The 16,056-nt window shown below is 39.5% G+C and overlaps 1 protein-coding gene across 8 annotated transcripts in view; it reads right to left on the bottom strand.

Annotated features, from left to right (window-relative positions):
• cep112 (centrosomal protein 112) overlaps nucleotides 1-16,056 on the bottom strand; it is a 577,437-nt gene that overhangs the window by 246,649 nt on the left and 314,732 nt on the right. For all 8 annotated transcript variants that reach the window (XR_011954852.1, XR_011954853.1, XM_072558882.1 and 5 more), the window contains one exon: nucleotides 13,146-13,281. Coding sequence is in view for 6 of the 8 variants with exons in the window: in XM_072558882.1 (XP_072414983.1) it covers nucleotides 13,146-13,281 (136 nt within the window). In the remaining 2 variants the exon portion in view is untranslated. The remainder of the gene's footprint in view (nucleotides 1-13,145; nucleotides 13,282-16,056) is intronic.

The following is a 16,056-nucleotide window of genomic DNA, read 5'->3' as shown; positions in this document are numbered from 1 at the left end:
TAGAGTGGAGTCTTAGCATGGATTATGAGTTTAGAATCTAAAGTACAGCATGAACCCACAACTTCTGACTTAGAGTTTGGGGTGCTCTGAACTGAATCAAAGCCAAATTTAGGAAAATAAACCAAATGGAAAAAACAACTGTTTCAAAGCAAATCACAAGGAACTTATATAACATGGGCTAATGGGACTTCAAAAAGATAAAATGTAAAGTTATTTTAAGATTGGATTGGCTTTAGTCAGCTGCAAGTATTATTTTGCATACAGTAAAGTTCGCTATTATAAATGCATTGATCTGTTGTTATGAACTAGGCCAGACCATTCAAAACATTCTTGAGCAGGCCATAACTTTGCAATTTGTCTTGGTAAATGTACAATGATAATTGCCCAGAGTAAGCTAGCTTAGGTTGACTACTAAGTTTTAAAATAGACAGAAATTTATTCACAAAATTACACAATGAAACAAAAAGGACAGAATAAAGAACCCCCACAGAACTCAGTCTATCCAAACTAGACTTAATTATGCCATTCTGAATATACACAACAGTCCCAATAAGCATACCCCCTTAAAGACCAGTAAAAGAAATGAAATAGATGCTTACAGGTTGAAGTTAGAAAGGCAGAAAGAGAGAGAGTTTCTGTACAGCTCATTGTTGAACTCCTAACTAGTTCTGGACAGCTAGAGAGCTGACTATTCCCCTTTCATTATACAGGTCACTTCTAAAACATGACCACTTTGGCCAGAAGTGTCATCTGTTGACATATAAACAAAAAGGCCTCTCGATACCCTTTAATCTTAGTACCAAACCAACCTAATTGGCACCAGGAATGTTAATGAACACTGAAAAAAACCTTGAGAAAAGGAACAACTTTTAGAAAGAAGGAACCAGCATTGCCACATTCGCTCCCTTAAAAAAAACCCATCAATACCAAAAGATGGATTCATTTTAAAACACTTCAAAAACCCGGTCAGTAGTCTAACACACATATACACTATACTAACTATACACATGCAAACATGCACAACCACACACGAATTCAGGCCATGGCACACTTGCCATCGAATGCCTCTGTATCTAATTCGAGTCTGGATAACACATTGTCAATCTCGTTTTCACAACCAGCCACATGCATAATTGTGGAATTGAAAGGCTGCAACAACAAGCTCCATCTGAACAGTTTGGCATTTTATCCTTAAATGTTTCCACAAATGTTAATGGATTATGATCCGTGTATACGAATGTCTCAGATGAATTGCTGGTAATATAAACACTGAAATGTTGTAATGCCAACACCAAGCTTAAAGTATCTTTCTTCATCGTTAAATAATTATGTTGATAAATGTTCAACTTCCTGGAAGAATACCCGATGGGTCTTTCTACTCCCTCATCATCCTCTTGCAAGAGCATCGCACTGACACCAACATCACTGGCATCGATAGCCACCTTGAAAGGCTTTGTGTAAACAGATGTGGCTAATACTGGGGCAGTGGTTCACACAGTTTTTAGGCTATCAAATGCCTTTTGACAGTCCGCTGTCCACTGAAACTTCTTGCCCTTTTTTTTAACAATTTGGTGAGTGGAGAAGCCACACTGATAAAGTTCGGCACAAACTTTCAGTAAAATCCACTCAACCCCAGAAACCGTAGTACTGCTTTTCTTGTCGACAGTGTGAGAAATTCCCCAATTACCTTGTTTTCACATCCCACGGGGCCATTTGTCCATGTTCAATAAAATGGCCCAGGAAGGTGACTTGGGCTTTGTCAAATTCACTTTTAGCTAGGTTTACCACCAAGCCTGCCTTCCGAAGTCGATCGAACAAATCTGATAAATGCTTTAAATGTTCCTTCCATGAGTGACTAAAAATCACCAGGTCATCAATGTAAACAACACAGCTGGGTAACCCAGCAATGACCTTATTAGTTAGTCTCTGAAAAGTGGCTGGAACGTTTTTCAGACCAAATGGCATGACTTTGAACTGGTATCGTCAATTTGCCCTCACAAAAGCCAAAACTGCCTTTGCTCTCTCTGACAGTAGCCTCTGAGCAAGTCCAACTTACAGATGTAAGTTGCTTGACCCACTTTTTCAACACAGTCCTCCAACCATGGAATTGGATATGCATCAGACTTTGTATCGGTGTTGACTTTGAGATAGTTAACACATAATCATTGGGTACCATCTGGCTTTGGCACCATGACTATGGGTGAGCTCCAATCACTGTAACTCACTTCAATTATGCTACCTTAGAGCTTGCGCTCTATCTCCTTCGAAATCTGTGCCAACTTTAGAGGGTTATGCCTATAAGGATGTTGCTTAATCGGAACAGCATCTCCTATACTTACATCATGCACAATTAGGTTAGTACTTCCCAGTTTATTTCCGGATAGCTCCCCACGTGATAGTAATAACTCTTTTAGGTCATTTCAATTTTCTTGTGGAAGGTTACTCAATAATCTATTCTAATTTTTGACAACTTCCTCATTATCCAATTTGATTAAAGGAATGTTCAATTCAGAATCCTCTGAACTTGGTTCTTCTTCTGTGCTGTAATTATTAACACCTTCTCCTCTTGTTTTTCTTCCCTATCAAAACACCTTTTGAGCATATTCACATGATTCACACTGTGAAATTTCTTCCTGTCTGGAGTCCTTATCAAGTAGTTCACCTCACTCACCAATAACTTATCCCCAATTGCAAAAGTGCGAATTTGTGATTTATTATCAACTTCCTGTTTCATTGTATGCTGTGATACTTTTAAATGCGGTGATACTGTTAAATGCTGTCTAATCTGCTATCTAATCAACTTTCCAGCTCTATTTAATCGTTCTCTAAAATTTGACACATAGTCCAAATGGGTGGTCTCTGAATTCTGACTTATTAATTTCTCCTTAATTAATTTTAATGGTCCTCTTACTTCATGCCCCCAAAATAATTCAAATGGACTGAATTTGGTCGATTCATTTGGTGCATCTCTGATCGCAAAAAGTACAAACTCCCTTATCCCAATCATCTGGATAATCCTGACCATAAGCCCTCAACATGGTCTTTAGTGTTTGATGCCATTTCCCTAGCATTCCTTGTGATTCTGGATGGTATGCAGTAGATTTGCATTGCTTTATTCCCAAGTTATCCATAACCTCCTTGAATAGTTTGGATGTGAAGTTTGATTCTTGATCTGACTGGATCTCTATTGGTAGTCCGTATCTAGTAAAAAAATTTAAGCAATTCCTCTACAACCCTGTTAGCTGTGGTGTTGTATAATGGGCTTGCCTCTAGAAATCTAGACGACACATCCATTATTGTTAATAAATACTTATTCCCACTTTTTGTTTGAGATAGGGGGCCAAATCAACCAATCAAGACTCTTGCGAAAGGTTCTCAAATGATAGAATAGGTATTAAAGGTGTAGGCTTTATTACTACCTGTGGTTTTCAGATTAGCTGACATGTATGACACAGCTGGCAAAATTCAACTACATCCTTGTGCATTCCAAGCCAGTAAAAATGTATTTGTAATTTAGCCTGTGTTTTCCTCACCCCTAAATGACCTCCAAGTGGTAGCTCATACGCCACTCGCAGTACCTCCTTTCTATACCCTACTGACAAAACAATTTGATGAATCTCTGCCCATTTCTCATCTGCTTGACTGTGTGATGGTCTCCATTTCCTCACTAAGACATCATTAGTTAAGTAATAACATACAGGGATGCATTGATCTCTCTTGCTTCAACTTGTGCCTCTGTGAACTTGTGACCACACCATCAGGGAAACTTCCTGGAAAAATATTCTTCATTTCTTCAGTTGCCTGCGTCTCCACTGGCTTTTCAGCTAGAGTAGGCAGCACATCTACTGATAAATCAGCTATATCATTTGCAAGGAAGAATTGTATTCCTGGAGCTGAGAGTTTATTCAGTACTCCTACCACAAATTCTCCACTCTTCTCTGGACTCTCTATCCTCAATTTATATAATTGAGCACTTTTTGTCTCACCATGAATTCCTGTTACCAGTACCTTTTCTGGCAATAGGCCCCCAGGAGTACATATCTCCTCATCCTTCAGCATTACAGACTGAGAGGATCCTGTGTCCCTTAACATTGTAATCTCCTTACCTACGCTCCTGGCCTATGTGAATAAACTTTATCCTCGCATGTATATTTTTTAACCTGAAAAGCACTGCTAAGCACTTATAGCTAAAAGCACTTTTAAACATTTTCTTCTTAATCAACCTCTGATCATCTTGTACACTCTGAAGCAGTTGTCTAACCTCCCTTGTGCTTTTTGTTACTAGTCCAAAAAAATACCCGAGCTTGTCCAGTTTTCTTACATCTGGCTTTCTCCTAGCCCTCCAACACTGATTTTGTGTAGCCTATTTTATTAAAATAAAAACACCGGAGCTTTTTAACTTCTTTGTCCCCCTCAAGGGTTTCTTTTTTACCCTGTGGTAAGTTATCCTTATGGTCTTCACTGAGACCTACATTTCCGTTTCCACGTGAAGATTTCTCTTTGCCCCAATTTCTATCCCTCATGGCCTGAAATTGATTCTGGAAGCCAAACTGTGTTTTATGGACCAGCTCATAATCATCAGCCACTTCAGCTGCTAACCTTGCTGTTTTAACTCTCTGCTCTTCCACATTAGTTCGCACTACTTCAGGCAGTGAATTTTTGAATTCCTCCGAAATAATTACCTCTCTAAGGGCATAACAGGTTTGCTCGATTTTTAAAACTCTTATCCATCTGTCGACATTCTCTGTTTGATCCTTTCAAACTTAATGTAGGTTTGACCTGGGTCCCTCCTTAGATTCCTGAGGCTTCTGCTACAAGCTCATATGCACTTAGGATGGCTTTTCCCATCTCCTCATACTCCCCAGATACATCCTCCGACAGGGATGCAAATACCTCACTCGCCCTATCACTCACTGTTTAAAGTCCCACAAAGAGCCCACAATCTATTATGGACTAGGCGAGACCACTCAAAATATTCTTGAGCAGGCAACCCAGACCATAACTTTGCAATTTGTCTTGGTAAGTGTACAGTGAGAACTGCCCAGATTAAGGTTGACTACTAAGTTTTAAAACAGACAGAAATGTTTTCACAAAATTACACAAGGAACGGAATAAAAAACCCCTACAGGAATCAGTCTATCCAAACCAGACTTAATTATGCCATTCCGAATATACACACCAGTCCCAATAAGCAAAACCCCTTAAAGACCAGTAAAAGAATTGGAACAGATGCTTACAGGTTGAAGCTAGAAGGGCAGAAAGAAAGACAGAGTTTCCACACAGCGCACTGTTGAACTCCTAATTCATTTTGGACTGAACTGCCCAGCTAGAGAGCTGACCACTCCCCTTTCATTACACAGGTCACTTCTAAAACATGACCACTTTGTCCTGAAGTCTCATCTGTTGACATATAAACAAAAAGACCTCTCAGTACTCTTTAATCTCTGTACCAAACCAGTCTAATTGGCACTGGGAGCATTTACAACCCCTCTGAAAAATAAAAGGACATAGTATCCTTGAGAAAAGAAACAGCTTTTAGAAAAAAAGGAACCAGCTTTGTGACATTGCACACTTAACAAGTTTTGAGAAATCTCTTACATTGATTTTTATATTTTCAATGTCTTTTCTCTGTTTTTGAATATTGCACAGTTAGCCCAAGAGATTACAGGTCATATTCTGAAAAATTGCTCCCTCAATTTAATGGTTTGTTCAACTGCCTCTGATCTATTCCAGCCTGAAACTAGCTGTGGCCAGTTCCATTGGAAAATAGGAAAACAGCTCTGAGGCCTCTACTGCAGTCATACTGAAATCATCATTAGGAGGAACAGTAATGACCATTTCAGCTTTAGTGATCAGCAACCTAGCTGAATGTGGCATTAAGCCAAAGTCCCTCACTGAGGTGATATAGCTTATTATCTCTCTAACCCCTGCTAAACTATTTGAGTGAAGTAATTTCATCAAACTAATATTTAGCAATAACTACTACCTACCTGCCACCATAAGATTAATTTCTTCAATGTGCGTTTAAAAATTAATAACAGTTTTTGACAACATACGGAAATAATAATTGCCGTGTATTTTTGGATGAGTAAAGTTGTCAAGCTTTCATTGCTTGGCAAAACCAATCAAGGCTGCAAGTCAAGAAAGCAGCATTCCAACAGTTCAAGGCTGATGCCCAAAGATAAATCTGGAAGATAAAGGAATGTGGTGGGAACAGAAGCCTGAGAGGTCCACATCCACCTGATGAAGGAGCAGCACTTCAAAAGCTAGTGCATCCAAATAAACCTGTTGGACTGTAAACTGGTGTTGTGTAATTTTTAACTTTGTCCACCCAAATCCAACACCAGCTTCTCCACATCAACAATAAGCTGACCATCTTGACATGTGAAGCTGTTTCAAACCACCAGAGTCATCAATGGACAGTATCTTTCATCACTCTCAGAATGGTGTTTCACATCCTAAGAATGATAATGACAACAATCAATGCTGGAAAGAACATTTTCAACAGTTCATTAACTATATATCCACAGTAACAGCTGATACTCTCCAGGTTATCTCACAGCATCCTGTGAACTGCAATCCTTTGAAAACTGTAGCTCACGTATACCCATGGTGGTCAGTTTCGCTTTCATATGGAGGTTAATGAGGTCTAGGAGTTTTCCATCAAAGTGTTATTTAATTGACTGTTGACCTTTGATGAATTGACTAGCCACTGTCAGGTAGGTTGCAAATAGCATGTGGCAGAATCCATGACTGAACCATCATCAATAGGATAACTACAGCATGCAATCAAACAAATGAGCAACACAAGCCTGGAACCCCACTGGTATTCTGGCAGAGGCAAAGTTGATAGGCATTTGCTGACAAATTAAGACTCCAAGGACTCATTTCATAGATTTAGAAGGGAAAGGAAGGCCTTCCCTTCCCATACTATTTACAATCGATCCAACAGTGGATATTCACCTCATCAAAAGATCAACGTTCCTCTGGTGGGAGTATGAAATACTGCCTGGATGGAAAACGATTTAACCTCAGTTGCCGTCACACCAAAACAAACTAACCAACACAGACTTACATCCTCCACAATTTTCAGGACTTCAATGTCATTGCTCACTCTGTGCCAGATTTATATGCCACTCTCAATCTCTTCAATTCTACAGACAAAAAAACTTTGCCTTTCCTTGAGTGTTGTCAAAAACATTATTTCAGGTTACACCTGATCAGACAAATATTCCACTTTGCATATAGGTTGAAGGCAAGATTCTGGAATATTTTGAGCACTTCTCATAACTTGGCAACATTTAAAGAAGATCCTTTACTGGATCAGTTGCATCAGCTCAGCCTTCTACTAACTACAGCAATGGGCTTTTAACAACAAACACCTCGACAAGTCAACAGAAATCCTTGCACATAAGGCAACTGTCATTACTGCATTCCTGTACCACATTGAGACCTGGACTGTATATTAGCAACAGTCCAATTGCCATCACAACCAGTGCCATCGTTGCGTTCTCTTAATTCAACAGAAGCCAGTGTTTTATTGTTTATTCTAGGTATGAACTCCTAGTCTTCCAAAAATATGCTGTTCAAGTCACTGGTCTATGGCAGAGCTGCAAATGTGTTGCTGGAAAAGCGCAGCAGGTCAGGCAGCATCCAAGGAGCAGGAGAATCGACGTTTTGGGCATGAGCCCTTCTTCCTGAAGAAGGGGTCATGCCCGAAACGTCGATTCTCCTGCTCCTTGGATGCTGCCTGACCTGCTGCGCTTTTCCAGCAACACATTTTCAGCTCTGATCTTCAGCATCTGCAGTCCTCACTTTCTCCATTGGTCTATGGCACAAATTCTAAATTTCCAGCTAGATCTGAACACTCACTTTACAAAGGTTAGAGGACCTTCTACCTTCCAGATTGCTCTCCTTACACCCGAAACTCTCACATCATCATCAGATCATCACCCTCATCATACAGGCTTCTGATGTTAACCGTTGCTTACAGCCAGCTCCATAAGTTTTTCACGTAAAACTTCTGCAAAATCAACTTGAGTGGACTGAACACTTCATCACTTGTACCACTTTCTGTTTTCTCAATTCTTGTGATTAGCTTTCCAGGGAAGGATAAAGAATAGATACAAAGTGGTTCAATTGATATTGATGACTAGGAGAAGCTTGTTATCAACCTTTCTAGTTGGTGACAAATTGTCCATCATACTGCACCAGGGTTTGAGTCATAATGTCTTAATCATAAGACAAAGTAGTGACAAAAAAAGGAGCAAATTCAGCCCTTCAAATCCCACTAGCTCATGAGACATCCTTTCTCCAAGCGCCCAAAGATCTGTCAGTCAGGACACGACTTGCTCAGCCACATGAAGACCCATGGTAGAAACACTCAATCTTAAATAGACATCATCCTCAAATCATGACAAATTTCAAAAGTATCAGTTGGATTGTCTGAATTTTTGTCATCATTGTCCTTTAATGGATAAAATATTGGTATGGTGGAATAAAAGAATGGAAATTGTGGTAATAAAATATTGCCACCATGCCAGAAAGCACAAATATTATGAATTTAAAACAAAAACACATAAGTTGGAAATTCCTGATTTCTTCCAAGATAATCTATTGCATTGTCTTGCGCCATCAAGGCAATGGCTGATCTCCCCTTACAGCAACAACAAATGCCCCTTCCTCTAAACTCAGAAATCCTCTTGCTCACACTACCCACAATTCAATTCAAGAAAGGAGGCAAATGGAATTTCCGGACTGTATTGCATCACTGTGGTTAAAAATTGGACCAATAATCATATATACTCGCCCATCACTGATGCCTTGAACTCTTCCAAAGTCACCATTCTTCTCTGTACCTCCCTCAAGGAAATCTGGTCACTTGTAAACTAGACCCTTGCCATCCAAGACCTTATTACAGATGACTACATTAACATCAAGACCTTGATGGAAACTTGGCTACAGATGACCACTCTTTATCCTTCATGGAAGTCTCCATACTTGCATAAAGTTTGCACCACTTGCTCTGCATAAATGACTGGAATTGCACAGCAATCTGATTCTTATTGCTATTAAGTACCACTGTTGCTCCTTGCCTATTTCTCAGGGACCTACTCATCTTTTAAGCTCAGCATTTTGTTTGACTCTTCTTTAAAATCTCCATTTTCTGTAATCTGACCAAGTTTCCCCCACTTGAAGTTTCTTGGTGTGACAATCTTCACTATTTTCCTCCCTCATGCTCTGGAATAAATGACTCCTTATTCCCAGCAAGTTAAACCACTATTACATCTCAACTTACTTAAGCTTGCTCTTTCCAAGATACTTCCCTCCTATTTTCTCTTAACCTCTGCCACTAAACAAATGATTCACCTTTAGACATTGCTATTGCACTGACCTAGTGTATGAAACAACAGATTTTCATACCCCTCACTAACAGACCCCTTTCAATCCCACTTCCTTCTGGGAAAATCTCTGCCCAAATCATTTACAACTGCATCTTCAAACTCACAAACCCTTGTGCTTGGCCATCTATCAAACATCTATTCAATTATGCTCTTAGCAACCCCATAGATAACAATGTTACCAATAAAATCCTTCCACTCTCCAACTTTTGAGTTTTTCTACCTGTGTTACTCCAAATTCAAAGGATACAGATGTCAACATATTTGGCATTCAACCGATTTAGGCACACGCTGCCTCACTGGCTCCTAAACAACTAATGCTTCAATCTTAAAATTTGCATCAAGGGATTACACAAGTCCTTTTACGGTCTTATCCCTCCCTCTCTGCTAACTTTGTTTAGTCCCACCACTCTCCAAAAACCTGTTTCGTCCAACACTGGCTTCCACGTTCTCCCTCCTCCACATTTTCAATCCAATAATGGCAACGATGCCTTTAGCCATAGAAGCTTATTGTCCTGGAATTTATTTCCTAAACTTTCTCCCTCCATAAAACCTAACTCTTTGACCAAGCCTTTAGGTACATGTTTTATAATAGCTTCCTTTGGAAAAACTCATTATTTGTCCGAGCAATTGCTTGGCCACACAACAAAGTAGGTCAATTAACATCTGAAGAGAGAAAAATGGATTATTACGTGTCCACAGGTTGTTGTTTCAAGCTAACACATTATACCTATTTAAAAGCAAATTACTGCGGATACTGGAATCTCAAACCAACAGAGAAAACGCTGGAAAATCTCAGCAGGTCTGGCAACATCTGTAAGGACGTTTTGAGTCTAACTGACCCTTTGTCAAAGCCTATTTTCTCTATGGGAATGCCCACTATAACCCACTATATATTCCAGCATGGTCAACTTTTGCTGCAGAAATTAAAATGATTCATGATGTGTAATTCCTCTTAAATCTATGCATTTCTGGACAAAGCTTTTCACTGTGCCTCGGTACATGTGACAATAACTTCAATTCAATTCAAGAAAGGAGGCAAATGGAATTTCCAGACTGTATTGCATCACTGTGGTTAAAACTTGGACCAATAATCATATATATTGATGCCAAAAGTTTATTAGATAAAAATTCCTAGAAACAGCCAACATGAGCCTGGATGAGGATAGAGAATAAAATATGCTGTTGCCACAGATGTGAAATAAGGCTCATTCAAATTTCAAAGCCGTGCATTCCGCTCACAATGCAGGAACATTCAGCATCACGTTCTTTAAGCGCTTGTTTACTGTTAGTTGAACTCAATATACAGTGCACAAGCAGTGGTACTTATTTAAAATGACACTGCTTGAGAAAACGGGTGGATTAAAGTGATGTGGATCTCTGCTCCACGTCTAATTACACACTTGTTTTTTTCACAATTTCAGCATTTATCCCAGCCTGTTCTCTCTAACAAGGGGTTTTGGACAGTTTATCTTGCTGGAGCACCTTTTTTAAGTGCTATGCATGGAGAGGTATCACTACTGGAAAACAGATCATTTCATGCTTTCTATATTGGTACCATGCACTTTACAAATAAAGCAAATGTAAAGCTATGCCATAGATTAGACGGAGCTCTCTGTTTCAACTCGTCACTGAACCCAGCTCCAACTATCACGAAAGGTATTTGGTGGAGGCCACATGATAGTGCTGCGTAGAAGGGAGGAAACTGAACATTGCTCTTGCTTGTTCAATCTCAGTGAAAATCTTTTCTGACATCTTTGTGAGAATCAGCATGTTGCTTGCAGGGGCAGAACAAGGTGAGGAAAAAGAGAGGTTTGATGAAACAAACCATTGACTTAGTTGGCTGACTTGAAACGTATAAATTAGTATTTGGATGCCAGGCTAAGTCAACCTCAAAAATAAAATGATTAATTTTTATATTCAACAAAATAAGGAAATACATAAAATATTTAACTGTGAGCTTTATATTTTAATGCAGAGAACTGAATGGGGAAAACTGATCTTCATACCAACAGGATTGTGTAAGAGAAAGCTAAAGGGTCATCCACATTATCAACAATCTCTTTTTTTGTTCCACTACTAAATTATCAAATAACAGAACAAGTGACACTGCTTTAACGCATTCTCAATGTAGTTTAATGTCGGAAAATGTGATATTAATTATTTTGGAAGGAAGAACAAAAGAACAGATTATTACTTAAATGAAGAAAAACTGTAGAATACTGCAATACTGAGGAACTTGGGAGTACTTGTGCACAAACCACAGAAAACTATCACACAGGTGCAGTAAGTAATCTGGAAGACTAATGAATATGGTCCCTTATTTTAAGAGAAGGTAACTCTTATGGAAATTGTACAAAGTGCAGGTGAGATCACATCTGGAGTCCTATGAGCAATTTTACTCCCTTATTTAAGGACATAGATCATTTCACTTCAGGCAGTTCACAGAAGGTTCACCAGATATGGAATGATTGTCTTATAAGCAAAGGTTAAACAGATTGGGACTATTCTTGCTGAAGTTTAGAAGAATGACAGATGATCTTATTGAAACATATGGGATTCTTAAGGATCTTCACAGGGGAAATGCTGAGAGGGTGCTTCCCAGTGTAGAGGAATAGAGGGCATAGTCTTAGAATAAAGAAGTGCCAATTTAAGACTGAGATGAGGAGGAATTTCTTCTCTCAAATAGCTGAAAGTCTTTAGAACTGCTCACCACAGAGAGATGTGGGCGCAAACGCCTCGTGTATATTTAAGGTTGAGACAGATAGATTCTTAATCAGTAGAGAATCAACAATTATGGGTAAAAAGCAGAAAAATGGACGTGAGGATTGTCAGTTAACCGTTGTTAGAGACTAGGCCAGACCAATCAGAACATTCTTAAGCAGGTAGCCCAGACCATAAGTTTGCAATTTGTTTCAGTAAGTGTACAATGAAAATTACCCGGATTAAGTTAACGAGGTTGACTACTAGGTTTAAAACAGAATAAAAAATTTATTCACAAAATTACACAGTGAAACACAAAGAACAACAAAGAACCCCTACAGAATTCAGTCTATCCAAACTAGACTTAAGTATGCTGTTCCGAATACACACAACAGTCCCAATAAGCAACCCCCTCCACCCCCCATCCCACTTAAAACACAGTACAAAAAAGGGTCAGATGCTTACAGGTTGAAGTTAGAAGGGCAGAACAGAAGAGAGAGTTTCCATCTTTCACTGTTGAACTCCCAAACAGTTCTGGACTGAACTAAACCACTCATCGAGAGAGTTGACCGCTCCCCTTTCATTCTACAGGCCACTTTTAATCTCACTGTTTACATATAATCAAAAGACTTCTCAAAATCCTTTTCATCTCTGTACCAAACCAGTCTGATTGAAGCCCGGCCTAGTTTATTATCCCTCTGAAAAAAATCAAAGGCAGCATATCCTTGAGTCAAGGAACAGCTTTTAGAAAAAAAAGGACTAACCTTGAGACACCATGATCCCATTGAGTGGTAGAGCAGGTTCAAGGGGTCGAACAGCCAAATCCTGTTCATATTTCATATGGTCTGATAGTTTAAGAAATCAAGGAGGTTTTTTTTGCTCGTCTATTTGGTAGTGATTTGAAATAAATGAAGGGCACTTTTCATTCATTTGTAAAGTAATATCTTAACTGTATTTAAAGTTGCATTTGCTAATAAAAACCAGAAGCAGCCCAGCATGTAACCTTAATAAACTCCACAGAATCAACAACAGAAGCTTTACCTGCTGTTTCATTTCAGAATAGACCTTCTCAGAATTTAGCTCCACCTGTCTCTTGAATTCTTCCAAAGCAGCATCTGCTTTCTGGGCTTGGAGTTTCTGCATCTCAGTCACCCTTGTCAGTTGGTCTTCTTTTTCGCTAAATAGGCATTAATGTTTCAGTTAGTTACTGTATCTAGGCATCTTAGCTTAACAAAATAAACCCATATTAAACCAATCTGCAGATAATTGAAATCTTTATTGGGCAAGATTCACACCTAAGATGCTGACAAATGCTTCAGATGAACAGATCCCCAGGTGGCTACAGAAGATCCCAAGGCATGACTCAAACATGAGGTAAGGAGATTCTCCGGGTAACTTAACCAGCAAAATCTATCTCCCTCAAAGTATGACCAGAACAGATTGTTTAGGTATTTATCTTCCTCCTGTGTTTGCCAATCTCTGTAACATTGCTCAACTTAATCTCTGTCTCAGCATTTCTACTGCTGAAATGTTCCTTCATAACCTTGACACCTACCCATTCCATTGCAATCCTACCAGGTCTCCCTCTACATTCCAGCTCATGCCTTAATTCACAGTGGGTTCCATTCCCCCTGAAACCCCCATTCACAGCAACTAATATGCTTCCTGATTTTAAAATGTGCTTTCATTTTTCTCCATTCATATAATTTTCATTTTTTGGGACTATAAATTGGAAATTGGCACGCTATAAATGGAATACCAGAACTGTTTTTTGCATTTTGAAAATCAAGTGTTGTATATTGTTGAGTGGTACAACACAATATTACATTTTGGAAGAAGAATGAATGAAAATTCAAGACCCAACAGCACTGAGAATATTTCTCTTTGACTGGCTGAGCTGTGTATACACTTAATAGTAAGGTCCTAGGGAGTGCTGCTAAACAAAGAGACCTTGGAGTAGAGGTTCATAGCTCCTTGAAAGTGGAGTCGCAGGTAGATAGGATCGTGAAGAAGGCGTTTCATATGCTTTCTTTTATTGGTCAGAGTATTGAGTACAGGAGTTAGGAGGTCATGTTGCGGTTGTACAGGACATTGGTTAGGCCACTGTTGGAATATTGCGTGCAATTCTGATCTCCTTCCTATTGGAAAGATGTGTGAAACTTGAAAGGGTTCAGAAAAGATTGACAAGGATGGTGCCGTGTTGGAGGATTTGAGCTATAGGGAGAGGCTAAATAGGCTGGGGCTGTTTTCCTTGGAGCGTCGGAGATTGAGGGGTGACCTTATAGAGGTTTACAAAATTATAGGGGACATGGATAGGATAAATAGACAAAGTCTTTTCCCTGGAGTCAGGGAGTCCAGAACTAGAGGGCGTAGGTTTAGGGTGAGAGGGGAAAGATATAAAAGAGACCTAAGAGGCAACTTTTTCACACGGAGGGTGGTACGTGTATGGAATGAGCTGCCAGAGGAAGTGGTGGAGGCTGGTACAATTGCAACATTTAAAAGGCATTTGGATGGGTATATGAATAGGAAGGGTTTGGAGGGATATGGACCGGGTGCTGGCAGGTGGAACTAGATTGGGTTGGGATATCTGGTTGGCACAGACAGGTTGGACCAAAGGGTCTGTTTCCATGCTGTACATCTCTATGACTGTGATTCTAAAGCTTTAAATACCAAGAGAAGCAGAGACATCCAGAGCCTATAGACAGAAAGAAACCACTTCTCTCTGTATGGAAAAAGTCAGAAAACCCAAGAACACTTGAAAAAACCATTCAAGGAAAGACCTAAGTTAATCTGAAAAACAATCAAATGGAAAGCTAATCATCACCTAAAGACAACAGCATATTATTATTACAAAAATCAAAAGGAACTTGAGGAACAATAATTTTCCAACATGTCTAGACTTCTGATTTTTGGAACTTTTTATAAACATGTGGATATTGTTTTGCTAACCACACTATATGTTAATGCCTGAGGCACCAGATATTAAAACCTTTCAACAGTTGACAGATTTAGTTCAGAAATGCTACGACCCCAAGCTTCCTTGAATTCTGAGATAGTATCGTTTTAACTTGAGCAATTCGAGAACCAGGGGAATTTTGACTGGGTTAAGACAACTGGTAGAGACATGGGACTTTGGTTTAACCTTTAATGAGATGCTGAGAGACCTGCTGGTATGTGAGATTAATGATGTAACCATGCAAAAGCAACCCCTAGCTGAAGCCCATCTGGACTTCAAACAGGTACAACAACTGACTATATCTTTAGAAAATGCAGCAAGTACAGCATATGAGTTACAGGATATTCATATGGAAGGAGACAGCCTCACAGTCCATGAGAGCTTTGGGAACACCACTTGCAATTCCACAGCCTCATTCAGGGCATATCCTAAACAGAGGGACTCTAGGTCAGCCCAAATTTGCTACTTGACCCACTGGACAGAGTTCCAACTTGTAATTATACACACTTACTTTTGAAGCCCACTGTTAAATTCGACGTGAAGCTATAGGTAACACTGCCTTGTCCACTATAAGTAGACCTATCACGGGTTTGTGGTCTGTTATTTTTATAAATTTATGCCTGTAAAGGTTTGATGGAACCTCCTGACTCGAAATATGGCTACCAAACCTTCCCTCTCTATCTGGGCTCATTTACACTCTGCATTAGCCAAAGTACTGGATGTGTACACTATTTGGCGTTCACTTGATCGCCACCCCATTCAGCCCCTTCAACATTCATTACCTCCAGCACTGCTGCACAGTGGCAGCCGTGCATACCATCCACAAGATACAGTGTAGCAACTCAACAATGCTCCTTCAATAGCACCTTCCAAACCTGTGACCTTCACTGCTTAAAAAGACATAGTTAAAAATCACACAATACCAGGTTATAGTCCAACAGGTTTATTTGGACATACAGGTTTTCAGAGCACAGCTCCTTAGTCCAACACCCACAC

Source organism: Chiloscyllium punctatum, chromosome 39, assembly GCF_047496795.1.
Source record: "Chiloscyllium punctatum isolate Juve2018m chromosome 39, sChiPun1.3, whole genome shotgun sequence".
NCBI lineage: Eukaryota > Metazoa > Chordata > Chondrichthyes > Orectolobiformes > Hemiscylliidae > Chiloscyllium > Chiloscyllium punctatum.
This window is presented reverse-complemented; position numbering and strand designations above follow the sequence as displayed.